General features: G+C 41.8%; 1 protein-coding gene across 5 annotated transcripts in view; it reads right to left on the bottom strand.

The window, feature by feature from the left end:
* Nucleotides 1–209: 209 nt before the first annotated feature.
* LOC124001142 (serine/threonine-protein phosphatase 2A 56 kDa regulatory subunit gamma isoform-like) overlaps nt 210–16,159 on the bottom strand; it is a 50,713-nt gene continuing 34,763 nt past the window's right edge. The window contains exons 7-16 of one of the 5 annotated variants that reach the window (XM_046307731.1): nt 15,836–15,966; nt 15,607–15,666; nt 15,296–15,404; nt 14,114–14,167; nt 7,850–8,020; nt 5,831–5,958; nt 5,077–5,178; nt 4,621–4,693; nt 4,136–4,175; nt 210–3,176 (exon numbers count right to left, since the gene is read on the bottom strand). In XM_046307731.1, coding sequence (XP_046163687.1) covers nt 4,164–4,175; nt 4,621–4,693; nt 5,077–5,178; nt 5,831–5,958; nt 7,850–8,020; nt 14,114–14,167; nt 15,296–15,404; nt 15,607–15,666; nt 15,836–15,966 — 840 coding nt within the window. In that variant the 3' untranslated portion in view covers nt 210–3,176; nt 4,136–4,163. Of the gene's footprint in view, nt 3,177–3,790; nt 3,909–4,135; nt 4,176–4,195; nt 4,575–4,596; nt 4,694–5,076; nt 5,179–5,830; nt 5,959–7,849; nt 8,021–14,113; nt 14,168–15,295; nt 15,405–15,606; nt 15,667–15,835; nt 15,967–16,159 lie in introns of those variants that run through there. The other 4 variants (XM_046307734.1, XM_046307730.1, XM_046307729.1 and 1 more) reach the window with 4 other exon arrangements.

Below are 16,159 nucleotides of genomic sequence, written 5' to 3'. Positions count from 1 at the left end.
TCAAGAACAGCAACACTGCTGGCTGTGTGCGTGTCAAGAATGGTCCACCACCCAAAAGGGGTGTCTATACAGTAAGTGATGAGGAAGAAATCGTTTTTAGCCGTATCCATTTCCCCTCAGATCAAATCATATACACTTAACTGTCAAAACGTATAATAACCGACTGCGTTTTGAGACTTCCGTGAAGTAAAATGCCTCCAGAATTGATGTATGGTTGAAAATATAAAATTCAAATATTCTCATTATTCATTCTATTACAGATGAACACCACTTGAGATTGTGATAAAAGCACACAAAAGGCTACAGACTGAAATCTGGTCACAGATAATTGGGAATTAAAGAAAATATTAGATGTGTTATTTCTAATAATGCAGAAAGTTACAGGGGAGAGAGAAGTTATGTGCCACATTGACTTCTTTGTCATTGCTATTGATGTTTTATTCTGTACAGAGGACAATTTTATACAAAATTAATCTAGATATAACACTACATAAAACAAAGTAAATCATATGTACAATATTAAATGAAGCCACATAGTACAGATCACAGACAAAAAGGACACTTGTCAAGTTATTATATTCTGGAAAGTACATGTTCTAACTAAAAACCTGCAGAGGCCAAGCAAACAATTCCAGAAAACAACCCAAAACATTTGTTGTCTAACTTGTCATACGAGTAATTGATGTGTCTTAAAAATAAAATAAAAAAACAGTTTGAACACATAAAAAGCAAACTGATCAAACATCTTTCCAAATGATACTGTTATATAAAAGTGAAGATTTGGGTTTTTTTGGGGGGGGGGGGTCAAATTGTTTCGGCAAGTGCCATTCGTCCAGGACAAAAGATACATGGTAGTTAAATGAACACCTTTTTGCATTTAAGTATTAATAATGGAGTTACCAAGCCAAGCCTGGATGCCAGTCTTTCAACATTGGCCCTTTCCATTGGCAGCTACAATGCTAAAATGAGCATCCAGGCTACCAGTTGCCAGAGACTAGAAACAGAAAAGACAATACAGATTGGATACATGTACTAGATTTGCAAGTTCAAACAATGGTACCAGAGAAAGACTAACATTTACAATGGGGCCCCAATCAAATTAAATTGTATTCGTCACATGCTTCGTAAACAACAGGCGTGGACTAACACTGAAATGCTTACTTATGGGTTGTTTTCTTGTCCAGTCCAGGAAATGGACAGCTTCCTGAACTTGAGAAAGCAGAGCAGACTGTACATATAGACTCAACGGGACACTGAAGAGCGCTTCATTGAAGATACAAAAACATGTCACATCTTTCAAGTTTCAGGAAGTGCATTTTCAATAGACTTATTCTTAACGGTTACAGATACCATCCAAAGAGGTATTCAGGTTTGAAATCCCCTCTTCCAATGCTCATTCAACTGTCACATGAAACGGTTGTCATCCAAACAGTGTTGCTGTTCTCATCGTGTAGCATTCCGCCATCCCATAAACAGCTCTCTGATCCCCATTTGTTAAGTACTTCACAACAAGACAAGTAACAGTCCTTTCAGCTCCACAGCAAAGCATCTGTGGGTAGGAGGGCACTGGTAAAAACCAACATGGAGAAACGTGAGACCGCTGTGGGGGGGGGGGCTTCAGGGCATGTGATACCATGTGTACTTCTGGAACATGCTTGACTAGCAAGCAGCGCCAGGGCTTCTGAAAAGCCTGCATCTGAGGACAAGGTGTGCTTTTGAGAAGGACTTCATTACAGTCAGTCTGTGCAGAATCACAGTTCTACAACATCACCCTACATCCCACATAACGGATTATGTGATCGAGATGAGTAATTCTGCACCTCGCCTTCCTCAAACTGACACCCCCAGGTAAAGTGTCATAATGTCATTTCAGTTGGAACGTTTGTGGAATGTTCTGCATAACGTAGCATTACAGTGTGTGTGGCTACATGTGTCTTGATGGACTGTGTCAAACCAAACACTTCCTAGCTGGCCATTGAGATTTAAATGAAGCTTCCCCAATAGCAGTAAGAACTGGGGACATGCATTATGTATGAATTAAGGACACTGACATGTCTAAGAAGGGCTTTTGAATATGACAAACTGGGTGCAGACTAACAACCACCCAATGTGTTTCTGCGTATGAAATAAGTACCATTGTTTGAACTGTCAATATTTCATTGTGATCTGGCTCACATATTGCCAATGGACTTCAACAGAAAGGAAATCAATCCAACGAAAGAATGTGCATGGCACAAAGTGTAGGGTGTAAAGAGTCCAGTGTCCACAGAGAACCTCCCGTCCTGCCCTCCATCCTAGTCATAAAGGGACTTCATCAGAACAGATGGATCAGTCACTTCAGAAATTCCTGTTGCTCTTCAGCTTATTAAAAAAACAACAACATTTGAATCATCTGAGTCTCCAAAACAACGAAGGCAAACGACGCAGGCTGTCTACCTAGATAGTCATCCTGGTTTCTCTCACACAGAAAAACAGACACAGAAAGAACAAACAGTCTTGGCACTGGCAAATGTCCCTGGGATTACAAAAAAAAAAGAAAAGGAAAAGAAGAAACAAAACTTCCGAAAAGTCGATCCAATCACCACCCACCATCCAACAATGGCTGTTCTTAGTTTTGTTTCCCCTTAACAGAAACTGACATGAGGAAACGAGAGGAGCCTCCCCCATTCTGTTTCTGCTCTCTATCAACTGCGCTCAATGGGGGAACATAGGAGCTTGTCATGTTGCTAGTGAAACGGAACTTCCCCCATTTTCATTTGTACAGTAAGAGCCTGGAGGGATGAGCCGATACTGTTATGCACGATTAAGCAAAAAAAAAATTGACGGCTAGACTAAAAAGGAAAGTTGCGGCCCCACCCCTCCCAAAAAGAAACACCTGAGAAAGCAGAAATCCGGGGGGGGGTTGTGTACTGGCGACGATGAGGAAACTGGGCCAGTAATCTGAATGTGCGGTTTGGATGAGGGTGGAGAGAAGAGGGGACTGGACACTAGAGGAAAGAGAGAAGATGGGACTGGAAACTAGAGAGAGAGGGGCAGACCTAGAGCCCATCGCGGGTAGTGATCATGACGTCGGCTCGGCGACGGGTCTCCAAGGCTTTTGCGGTGTAGATGTCCTGAGGGAGATCAGACTTACGCCGCATCATAGGCCGGTCTTTCCTCTGGTCTCTCGTTCGTAACTGCAACAGGGGAAGGGGAGTGTGTTAGAGAGAGTTCGGTCCAATGGAATTAAAATGCTTTGCTTGTAACTACAGTATCCTCCTGGGTCTACTACGTTTTCGCCACAAGTACCACTCCTTTTTTCACATTAAAGTCATGTTTAGAGACAATCACCAATTGACAGAAAACCGCTCACCATGCGCCATGCTAATGAACTAAGACAGCCATGCACCAAACAGGACGGTGAGAAAAGAGTTGGTGAAATGTTAGTTACCAGGACTACCCTGATGACATTTAACAGAAAGAAAAAAGGGAAGGAAGGAAGGAAAAGGTGAGTCGAAGAGAGAACAGACAATAACGAAAGTAGTTGATTCCAGTGTTCAGTCCATGGTCTGACGAGTCATCCCTCCTCTACAGGAGAAACAGTTGACGAGTCATCCCTCCTCTACAGGAGAAACAGTTGACGAGTCATCCCTCTATAGGAGAAACAGTCCAGGACCAATTTTGAAAAGAGTGATCAGGGCCCAATGTCATAACATGTCTCAGAGTAGATCATAATGATTAAGGTGACAGGTGCAGGGGGGGACCTGATCCAAGATCAGCACTGACGGACAGACCGAAGACGGACAGTTACCTGGGCGACTTCTTCCGTTAGTCTTTTTTAACCTGTGAACTTCTTCATAGGTTAATGGACCATCAGACGCCATTGCTACTGGACTGTTGAGGCCAGTGGAATCAACACGGATAAGAGACTAATGTTAACAGGAAACGAACACACAAAAAGAAAAATGGAGAAAGAGACTTAAGTCGCATGCAAAGACAAAAGATTCAGAGAGAGAGTTTAGATAAACAGAAAAGTTTTGAAATTGGATGCTGGAGTCATGGCTTCTATTAGATATCTGGTGAGAGTAGAAAATGATGTGGTGCAGACAGACTAATTCAACTGATCATTAGTACGGTCATTAAGAGTAGATTTTACCTTATGCTAGGACTGTTCAACATCCACCCTAGAAGACTACCTATAATAAAACAAGACATTGGGAATGCAGTTCACAGTAGGTACTTCCACCTTAGTTTGTATTTACTGAGACCAGAAATGAAGCAATATAAAATAGGAATGCAGTTTAGGAAGACCGTTCAGGCAACTGGCATTTCACTTGACTTAGTACAGGTTTGGCTACGGAGATCGTATGCCACTATATCATTCAGCAAACAACCAATCTCCTGATCAACCTCCTGATCTTAACCAGGAAAGGGTGATGCAGAGCATGTGGTAGAAAAGACTGGGCATACTCTGCACAGCAAACAGTCCTCAGAGAGAAGACTGAAAGGAAACTACTTCAGCTCTTTAGATGCCACGCATGTACACACTGCTGTGTGTCCCTCACCCTCACACACACACACACACACACACACACACACACACACACACACACACACACACACACACACACACACACACACCTGTGGGTTGGATTTGGCAAGGTTCTCAATCTTTATCCAAGCCTCTTCCCGGTCTTTTGACTTGGCCTTCTCTCTATAGGAGGAAACAAACATCTACAATCATAACCTCAGCCCCCCCTACAGTAACCCCCCCCCCCTCTACAGTCACTACTATGTATATATGATATATTATCATTCAGATTTGCATATGTAATAATCATTACAATACTATCTAAACTTTGAGACTATGATAATATATTTTCTTCCAGATTAGCATAATCTATTTACCATTACAATATATAGTCATATAAGATTTGATACATGCTAATCTGAATGAGAATATTTAGTGAACAGGTTCCACATTTTAAATGTAATATTATCATTCACATTAAGACTAGAATATGATGTACTAACTACAATCTGTAGTCAAGATTTGAGATATACAATATTCTCATTTCAGATTAGCATATTACATACTTGTTTTTCTCTGCTCTGAACTGCTGTGTGCAGTCATCAAACAACTTCTGGTTCATCTCCATGAAGAGCTTGAGAGCGTTGTAGATGAGGCCATGGATGGTCCTGCACAGAGAGACAGACACACGGGCAAAGACAGGAGCGAGAGTCAGTCTGCCCGTCATGTCTATAAAGGAGAGCCCTGTCCTCCAAGCCCAAACCAAAAATTAGATTCCAGTGAATGACTAAAGTAAGTCTGAACCACTGTTGAGCTCCCTGCAGTCAACACTAGCACATTCAGAGCAGCTTAATATTAAAAGAAGTCTCGTTCCACATAAAACAGTTTGGTAAGGTGTTGAACTTTCTAATCATATATTTAGTTTGTTTGTTAATTAAATATGCCTCCAAGGAACAGAATGTGTTTTATTGGTCATTTGTTTGATATAACCTGCCTGTAATGCCAGATGGCTGTGCACTTTTGCGCCAGGGAAGCTCACAAAAAAAGCCAGGCAAGCTCACAAAAAAAGCCAGGCAAGCTCAATCAAGAGCATCTAAAAAGTTTATAGTATAGTATTTAAACCCAGCTCTTGCTCACACTACATGTTCTGAGATCTTGGGGTGAGTGGCATATGAGGGCAGACCAAGGTCACTGTTATTAGGTGTCACAGCAGAAAATGATAAATGTCTTCCTGGACCAGGTAATCCCTCCATATCTTGGTTTGTGGTCTTTCTTTTGGTGCCGAATGAACATGGCTCTTTTTGAGGAGGGGCTACTTACTTGTTCCAGTGGGTCTTGGAGTTGCGGTAGAGCGCCGGGAACATGATGGGCAGGATCTTGGCTGCGTTGTCGCTGATCAGACTCATGATGTACTCGTTGTTCCAGTAGTACAGAGCTCTCTCTGCTACCTGCACAATGACCCACAGTACACAGCACCATCGATGAGGACAGCTCACTCAAATGGTGATGGCAGGAGGTTCAGTATATACAGTCGTGGCCAAAAGTTGAGTATGACACAAATATTAATTTCAACAAAGTTTGCTGCTCCAGTGTCTTTAGATATTTTTGTCAGATGTTACTAATCAAATACTGAAGTATAATTACAAGCATTTCATAAGTGTCAAAGGCTTTTATTGACAAATACATGAAGTTGGTGCAAAGAGTCAATATTTACAGTGTCAACACTTCTTTTTCAAGACCTCTGCAATCCGCCCTGGCATGCTGTCAATTAACTTCTGGGCTACATCCTGACTGATGGCAGCCCATTCTTGCATAATCAATGCTTGGAGTTTGTCAGAATGTGTGGGTTTTTGTTTGTCCACCAGCCTCTTGAGGATTGACCACAAGTTCTCAATGGGATTAAGGTCTGGGGGGTTTCCTGGCCATGGACCCAAAATATCGATGTGTTGTTCCCCAAGCCACTTAGTTATCACTTTTGCCTTATGGTAAGGTGCTCCATCATGCTGGAAAAGGCATTGTTCATCATCAAACTGTTCCTGGATGGTTGGGAGATGTTGCTCTCGAAGGATGTGTTGGTACCATTCTTTATTCATGACTGTGATCTTAGGCAAAATTGTGAGTGAGCCCACTCCCTTGGCTGAGAAGCCTACACATGAATGGTCTCAGGATGCTTTACTGTTGGCATGACACAGGACTGATGGTAGCGCTCACCTTGTCTTCTCCGGACAAGCTTTTTTCCAGATGCCCCAAACAATCGGAAAGGGGATTCAGAGAAAATTACTTTGTCCCAGTCCTCAGCAATCCAATACCTTTTTCAAAATATCAGTCAGTCACTGATGTTTTTCCTGGAAAGAAGTCGCTTCTTTGCTGCCCTTCTTGACACCAGGCCACCCACCAAAATCTTCGCCTCACTGTGTGTGCAGATGCACTCACACCTGCCTGCTGCCATTCCTGAGCAAGCTCTGTACTGGTAGTGCCCCGATCCCACAGCTGAATCAACTTTAGGAGACGGTTCTGGCTCTTGCTGGACTTTGAGCACCCTGAAGCCTCCACAACAATTGAACCGCTCTCCTTGAAGTTCTTGATGATCCGATAAATGGTTGATTTAGGTCCAATCTTACTGGCAGCAATATCCTTGCCTGTGAAGCCCTTTTTGTGCAAAGCAATGATGACGGAACGTGTTTCCTTGCAGGTAACCATGTTTGACAGAGGAAGAACAATGATTCTAAGCACCACCCTCCTTTTGAAGCTTCAAGTCTGTTATTCGAACTCAAATCAGCATGACAGAGTGATCTCCAGCCTTGTCCTCATCAACACTCACACCTGTGATAACGAGAGACTCACTGACATGATGTAAGTTGGTCCTTTTGTGGCAGTTCTGAAATGCAGTGGAAAAGTGTTTTGGGGGATTCAGTTCATTTGCATGGCAAAGAGGGACTTTGCAATTAATTGTTATTCATCTGATCTTCATAACATTCTGGACTATATGCAAATTGCCATCATACAATCTGAGGCAGCAGACAGTGAAAATTAAAATTTGTCATTTAAAACTTTTGGCCAAGACTGTTGAGAGATAGAGAAGCACACTTGATTGGTGAAACATCCTTCCATTAAGCCTAGAAATAACTGTTCCAACATATCTCTAGAACCCCTCATGTTGGTGTCCACTACAAGGTCGAACCAGGCGGTACGGTCATTACATCCTGGATCTTGTTCTGTTTCAATGGACTGCTTAGAACCAACTAGAAACATTTCACTACTCAAATTCACTTTCCCACATAACCGTAATGACTTAAAAGGACACCAATAACAGGGTTCCCATGGCATGGGGTCAGTCACCTGGAAGTGTGGGCTGGACACACACTTGGCCAGCTGCCTGAACAGTGGCTCCATGACCTTGACGAACTCGGATGGCTCGATGACGTCTAGAATCTCCTCCAGCTCGTTAAGGAACATCACCTCTTTGGGGGAGTGAGTCTTGGGCCAGTATTTCAGAAGGGCCATGACCACCTGGGAGAAGCATTGAGCAGGGGGTGGATATTGACCAACAGATCAGTGAGTAACATGTACAATAACGTTCATGAATAAGCAAAAACATTACTTTAACTTTTTATAAAATTGTTTGTTAACATGCAAAGAGCATTTACACACATTACTGTTCATTAAAGTCTAAATAAATTATTTGTCACATGCGCCGAATACAACAAGTGCAGACCTTACCGTGACATGCTTACTTAAAAGCCCTTAAAACAGTTAAGAAAATATTTAGTAAATAGACTAAAGTTTTTTTTTTAAAGTAACAATAAAAGCTCGAGTGGTGCAGCAGTCTAAGGCACTGCATCTTAGTGCAAGAGACAAAACTACAGTCCCTGGTTCGAATCCAGCCTGTATCACATCTAGCCATCATTGGGAGTCTCATAGGGCAGTGCACAATTGGCCCGGGGGCATCCGGGTTTGGCTTGGGTATGCCGTCATTGTAAATATGAATTTGTTCTCAACTGACTAGCCGAGTTAAAAAATTTAAATAACAAGGCTTGGTATCGGTACCAAGTCAATGTACGGGGATACAGGTTAGTCGGGGTCATTTGTACATGTACAGCACCAGTTAAAACATTTGGACACCTACTTATTCTAGGGTTTTTCTTTACTTTCACTATTTCATACATTGTAGAATAATAGTATATAATAGTTAAGACAAACTATGAAATAACACATATGGAATCACGTAACCACAAAAAAAAGTTGAATCAAAATATATGAGATTCTTCAAAGAGGCCAATCTTTGCCTTGACAGCATTGCACACTCTTGGCATTCTCTCAACCAGCTTCACCTGGAATGCTTTTCCAACAGTCTTAAAGGAGTTCCCACATATGCTGAGCACTTATTTGCTGCTTTTCCTTCACTCTGCAGTCCAACTCATCCCAAACCATCACAATTGGGTTGAGGTCAGGTGATTGTGGAAGCCAAGTCATCTGATGCAGCACTCCATCACTTTCTTGAACAAATAGCCCTTACACAGCCTGGAGGTGTCCTGTTGAAAAATAAATGATAGTCCCACTAAGCACAAACCAGCTGGATGGCGTATTGCCGCAGAATGCTGTGGTAGCCATGCTGGTTAAGTGTACCTTGAAATTCTAAATAAATCACTGAGTGTCACCAGCAAAGCACCCCCACACCACCTCCTCCATGCTTCAGAGTGGGAACCACACATGCAGAGATCATCCGTTCACCTACTCTGCATCTCACAAAGACATGACGGTTGGAACCAAAAATCTCAAATTTGGACTCAGACCAAAAAGGACAAATTTCCACCGGTCTAATGCCCATTGCTCGTGTTTCTTGGCCCAAGCAAGTCTCTTCTTATTGGTGTCCTTTAGAGATGGTTTCTTTGCAGCAATTTCACCATGAAGGCATGATTCAGTCTCCTCTGAACAGTTGATGTTAAGATGTGTCGGTTACTTGAACTCTGAAGCCTTTGGTATGCAATTTCTGAGGCTGGTAACTAATTAACTTTTCTGGTGCAGCAGAGGTAACTCTGGGTCTTCCTTTCCTGTGGCCGTCCTCATGAGAGCCAGATTCATCATAGCACTTGATGGTTTTTGCGACTGCACTTGAATAACTGTTCAAAGTTCTTGAAATGTTCCAGATTGACTGAGCTTAATGTCTGAAAGTAATGGTGGACTGTCATTTCAATTTTATTATTTGAGCCATAATATAGTATTTTACCAAAATACCCGTAAGGCTCACAAAAATCATTTTAGACCCAAGCCACCCACTGTACCTGGACTTTGAATTACTCCCCTCTGGGCGCAGGTATAGGGCACCCCTCAGCAGGAAAAACAGAACGAGACAATAATTTGTGCCAGGTGTGATATCCCTCCTAAATAGCTCAGGCGAATGTTCCCATTGACCCACGTAAGGCCAGCAGGCTAGTCTTTTCTTTAAAAAAATTATTCTTTCTTACTATTATTATTATTATTGTTATTGGTGCGCAACTGTTATGAAAGTTGTATTATAAATCTTGTTTTGTATTTAAACACCATTTTAAATGTGTACATGACACTGCAACAAAATTGTCAGTAAGTAAGTAAATAGCGCCATCTTCTGAATACCACCCATATCTTGTCACAACACAACTGTTTGGCTCAAACGCATTAAGAAGGAAAGAAATTCCACAAATTCACTTTTAACAAGGCACACCTGTTAATTGAAATGCATTCCAGGTGACTACCTCAATGAAGCTGGTTAAGAGTGTGCAAAACTGTCAAGGTAAAGGGTGGCTACTTTGAAGAATCTCAAATATACTTTGATTTGTTTAACACTTTTTTGGTTACTACATGATTCCATGTGTGTTATTTCATATTTTTAATGTCTACACTATTATTCTATAATGTAGAAAATAGTAAATAAATAAATAAAAGGAAAACCCTTGAATGAGTAGTGGTGTCCAAACTTTTGACTGGTACTGTAGGTAGGGGTAAAATTGCCTATGCCTAGATAAACAGCAAGTAAGAGCAGTAAAAACAAAGGGGGGTGGCAGGAAGCTTGCCCCCAGTGATGTACTGGGCCGTACACACTCCCCTCTATAGAGCCTTATGGTCGGATGCTGAGCAGTTGCCATACCAGGTGGTGATGCAACCAGTCAGGATGCTCTCGATAGTGCAGCTGTAGAACCTTTTGAGGATCTGGGGACCAATGACAAATCTCAAGTCTCCTGAGGGGGAATAGGTGTTGGGTTGTGCCCTCTTCACAGCTGTCTTGCTGTGTTTGGACTAGAGGTCGACCGATTAAAATCGTCATGGCCGATTAATTAGGGCCGACTTCCAAGTTTATAACAATCGGTTATTGGCATTTTTGGACGCCAATTATTTTGCACTCCACGAGGAGACCACCTGTTAGGCGAGTACAGCATCAAAAGGACCTGGTGGCTGCATGGAGCTACGGTAAGTTGCTAGCTAGCATTAAACTTCTCTTATAAAAAACAATCTTAACATAATCACTAGTTAAGTGCACACGGTTGATGATATTACTAGTTTAACTAGCTAGTCCTGCGTTGCATATAATTAATGCGGTGCCTGTTCATTTATCATCGAATTACAGCCTACTTTGCCAAACAGGTGATGATTTAACAAGCGCATTCGTGAAGAAAAAAAAAGGCTGAAAATACTCTAGTGCCTATATGAACAAGAATAATTTGTGCCAGGTGTGACATCCAATAGTCAAATATATGAAATACAAATGGTTTAGAGAAATAGTCCTATAATTCCTATAATAACTACAACCTAAATCTTCTTAACTGGGAATATTGAAGACTCATGTTAAAAGGAACCACCAGCTTTCATATGTTCTCATGTTCTGAGCAAGGAACTGAAACGTTAGCTTTTTTAGATCCACAATGCACTTTTACTTTCTCCAACACCGTTTTTGCATTATTTAAACCAAATTGAACATGTTTATTTATTTGAGACCAAATATATTTTTATTTATTTATTATATTAAGTTAAAATAAGTGTTCATTGTTCATTCAGTATTGTTGTAATTGTCATAACTACAAATACATGATATACAAATAAATAAAAAAAAACAGCTTTTTTGGTCATCCAATAATAGGTATCGGCGTAAAAAAAAAAAAACTCAGTCGACCTCTAATTTGGACCATGATAGTTTGTTAGTTTGTTGGGATGTAGACGCCAAGCTCTCGACACATTCCACTACAGCCCCGTTGATGTGAATGGGGGCGTGTTCGGCCCATCTTTTCCTGTAGGCCACGATCAGCTCCTTTGTCTTGCTCACGTCAAGGAGAGGTTGTTGCCCTTGTACCCACACCGCCAGGTCTCGAACCTCCTCCCTACAGTCTGTCTCATCGTTGTTGTTGATCAGGCCTACCACCATTGTCATCAGCCAACTTAATGATGTTGGAGTCGTGCGTAGCAGTGCAGCCGTGGGTGAACAGGGGGGACTAAGCATGCACCCCTTAGGGGCCCCTGTGTTGAGGGTCAGCATGGTGGATGTGTTGTTACCTACCCTTACTACCTGGGGGCAGCCTGTCAGGAAGTCCCAGAGTTGCAGCGGGAGGTGTTTAGTCCCAGAGTCCTTAGTTTAGTGATGAGCTTTGTGGGCACTACAGTGGTGAACACTGAGCTGTAGTCAATGAACAGCAATCTCACATACAGTTGAAGTCGGATGGTTACATACACTTAGGTTAGTCATTCAAATGTGTTTCTCAACCACTCCTCAAATGTCTTGTTAACAAACTATAGTTTGGCAAGTCGGTAACGACATCTACTTTGTGCATGACACAATTTTTCCAACAATTGTTTACAGACAGATTATTTCACTGTATCACAAGTCAAGTGGGTCAGAAGTTTACATGCACTAAGTTGACTAACTTTAAACAGCTTGGAAAACTCCAGAAAATGGTGTTATGGCTTTAGAAGCTTCTGATAGGCTAATTGACATCATTTGAATCCATTGGAGGTGTACCTGTAGATGTATTTCAAGGCCTACCTTCAAACTCAGTGCCTCTTTGCTTGACATCATGGGAAAATAAAAACAAAAAAATAATAATAAATAAATCAGACAAGACCTCAGAATGTTTTTTTTTTCAAGCCTGAAGGTACCACGTTCATCTATACAAACAATAGTATGTATAAACACCATGGGACCATGCAGCCGTCATACCGCTCAGGAAGGAGATGCGTTCTGTCTCCTAGAGAGGAACGTACTTTGATGTGAAAAGTGCAAGTCAATCCCAGAACAACAGCAAAGGACCTTGTGAAGATGCTGGAGGAAACCGGTACAAAAGTATCTTTATAAAACTTGGTTGCAAATGGGTCTTCCAAATGGACAATGACTCCAAGCATACTTTCAAAGTTGTGGAAAAATGGCTTAAGGACGAAAAAGTCAAGGTATTGGAGTGGCCATCACAAAGCCCTGACCTCACTCCTATAGAAAATTTGGGCAGAGCTGAAAAAGCATGTGCGAGCAAGGACGCCCACAAACCTGACTCAGTTACACCAGCTGTCAGGCGGAATGGGCCAAAATTCACCCAACTTATCGTGGGAAGCTTATGGAAGGCTACCCAAAACGTTTGACCCAAGTTAAACAATTTAAAGGAAATGCTACCAAATACTAATTGAGTGCATGTAAACTTCTGACCCACTAGGAGTGTGATGAAAGAAATAAAAGCACTCTCCTATTATTCTGACATTTCACATTCATAAAATAAAGTGGTTATCCTAACTGACCTAAGACAGGGATTTTTAACTAGGATTAAAATGTCAGGAATTGTGAAAACCTGAGTTTAAATGTATTTGGCTAAGGTGTATGTAAACTTCCGACTTCAACTGTAGGTGTTCCCTTTGTCCGGGTGTGAAAGGGCAGTGTGGAGTGCAAGTGCGATTGCGTCATCTGTGGATCTGTTAGGGTGGTATGCGGATTGGAGTGGGTATAGGGTTTCCGGGATGATGGTGTTGATGTGTGCCATGACCACCCTTTCAAAGTACTTCATGGCAACCGATGTGACCGACGTGAGTGCTACGAGCGGTAATCTTTTAGGCAGGTTAACTTTGCGTTCTTGGGCACAGGGAGTATGGTGGTCTGCTTGAAACATGTTGGTATTACAGACTCGGACAGAGAGAGGTTGAACATGTCAGTGAAACCACCTGCCAGTTGGTCTGCGTGATGCTTTGAGTACGTGTCCTGGGAATCCGTCTGGCCCCACTGCCTTGTGAATGTTGACCTGTTTAAAAGGTCTTGCTCGCATCGGCTACAGAAAGCGCGATCACACAGCCGCCAGGAACAGCTGGTGCTCTCATGCACGCTTCAGTGTTGCTTGCCTCGAAGCATGCATAAAAAAAGGCATTTAGCCCATCTGGTCACTGGGCAGCTAGGTTTCCCTTTGTAATACGTAATAGTTTGCAAGCCCTGCCACATCTGACAAACGTCAGCCGGTGTAGTAGGATTATAGAGTGTAACCGATCTGTTTTGATCAATGGGTCGATATGCATTGCAATACAAAAATCTTCAGAGAAGACGGAATACAACGTCACTGAAGGGGTAATCAATACACCTTACTTGTGAGAAGAAATTTCACAACTTACTGGTTCAGTGAGAGTGCTGTCCTTCTCTAGAAACTGCACCACACAGTATGCCAACTAGGGAGGGGAGAAAAAGACAATGGAACACAATTACTGGCTGATCCTAAAAATCAGACTAATTGTGTTGACATTCACAACGATAGGACACAATTACTGGTGACACTGGCTGGTCCTGTCAGCCCTAATTGTGTTGACATTATCAACGACAATAGTCACTGACAAATAATTGCAGTCATGAAGTTGCAGCAACTGTAATACTTGCAGTATAACTGCAATGTAACAAAATTACTTTTTGTGAGGTGTTCTCATTTTGCATTAGGCTAGCTCTAACACAGTTGATCAAGCTGTAATGTAGATATTATGCCATGGTCCATAGAGCAATGTATAGCACAGCAGTTTCACGATATATATACTAGTGAAAAACTAGTGAACTAGTGAAACTGTCCGGCAGACACCAAGAGAAACACAGCGAGCGAGAAGCTGGCCCAGAAAGAGGGAGAAGCCCCTGACAAGGACCTTTGTCTTCATAGTAATTCTGGCTTGTGAGTAGCAGATATCTGATTCCAGCTAGCTTGTAGCAGCCAGGCTACTGCCCTCACCTCCCACACTGCCTGAACAGGCCAGGCCCCATTGGAAATAAGCCCCACCTACACCTAATATCAGTAATTTCCATAGTGTCCATTCAGTAGGGCAAAAGGGGCAGGACAATCAGAATGTGGCAGATAGAAAGGGATTAAATAGAGCTGAAACTCCCTATTATTGTTGGCAGGGAATCATGTCTGTTGTATACACTGTATTTCTGCGTGAACATTCTGTAACGTCGCACCCTCTTGAAATGAGCCCAGGGGAGCATGGCTGATAGAACAATCAGAGCTGTGTCATGTTCATTACGGTCGCACAATGGAAAACGTTTTAAAATGTCCAAACACACTACATGTTAAATGTATGTAAATTGTAAAGGATTTTGTAATGTTCTTTTCGTTATGGTCAGACGCCAGTAAAACTAGCTGTCGCCATTGGCATGAGCTAATTGAGATGGGAAAAAAAATCTAATCAAAACTTAACGGAAAACGAAAACACACGTTTCTTATTGGACAAGGAAGTCCCTCCCCCGTTCCAGTCTGTTTTCTTCCATTTTGTACCCAATGAACACAACCCAGACCCTAAACAGACACAAGAGCTTACCTGCGGATGGTAGACACTAAGTGATTTGACTTTGTGCAAAGGCAACAGGACCTTTAAAAGGAATATCTTGTGCTCCTCTTTTAGTGGTAAGGCAAACCCATTGATTATACTGTGAAAAGAGAGAGAAACAATTAGAATGATTCTAATATAAATCACTTCAACTGAACTCAAAATAGTAATGAATATGAAACAGAAAACAGCAGCAGAGTTAGAGATCCTATCTGCAGTCCAGAAGACATTGTGAGACTGGATAAAAGTCCAAAATAACTAACTTTACTGCAATACACGCCGAGTTACAGCTTAAGGTGTACCTTCCAAGTATCTCCAGTAATTCTGCTATTCCATTATGGTGCTCAGTCTCATAGATAAACCTGTCAAAAACACAGAGATGTTACATTTTAGTTACACAACCAAACATCCATTTCTTAGTGGTATGAAACTAAAAACAACCACAAGTCACCGTTGAATCATTAGCAATTGATTTGATGTGTTAATAAACTAATCTGACATAAAAACGAAGGCGGCTAAGATTAAACTTACCTATAAAATATATTATTGATGTGTTTTCTGATGTAGGCCCGTAGTCCCAGGAACTTCCCATATATCCTGTGGAGAGTTGTTTTGAGGAAGTCCCTCTCCCGTGGGTCTTCACTGTCAAACAGGTCTAAAAGCTGTAGACACATGACATCCCTCCAGCGCTTAACATTCACTTTTTTTTTTTGAAAAGATTTCTTTAGTAAATAAAATGGTGCGTAACACCATGTGACAAAAATGTGACTGAAAATTGTGTTGTGTGATGCAAGGAAATGCTTGAATAAAAATATCCTTCATTAGTACCACTGGTGTTGACAATGGAAGACTGCT

Source organism: Oncorhynchus gorbuscha, linkage group LG17, assembly GCF_021184085.1.
Source record: "Oncorhynchus gorbuscha isolate QuinsamMale2020 ecotype Even-year linkage group LG17, OgorEven_v1.0, whole genome shotgun sequence".
In the NCBI taxonomy this organism is placed as follows: Eukaryota; Metazoa; Chordata; class Actinopteri; order Salmoniformes; family Salmonidae; genus Oncorhynchus; species Oncorhynchus gorbuscha.
This window is presented reverse-complemented; position numbering and strand designations above follow the sequence as displayed.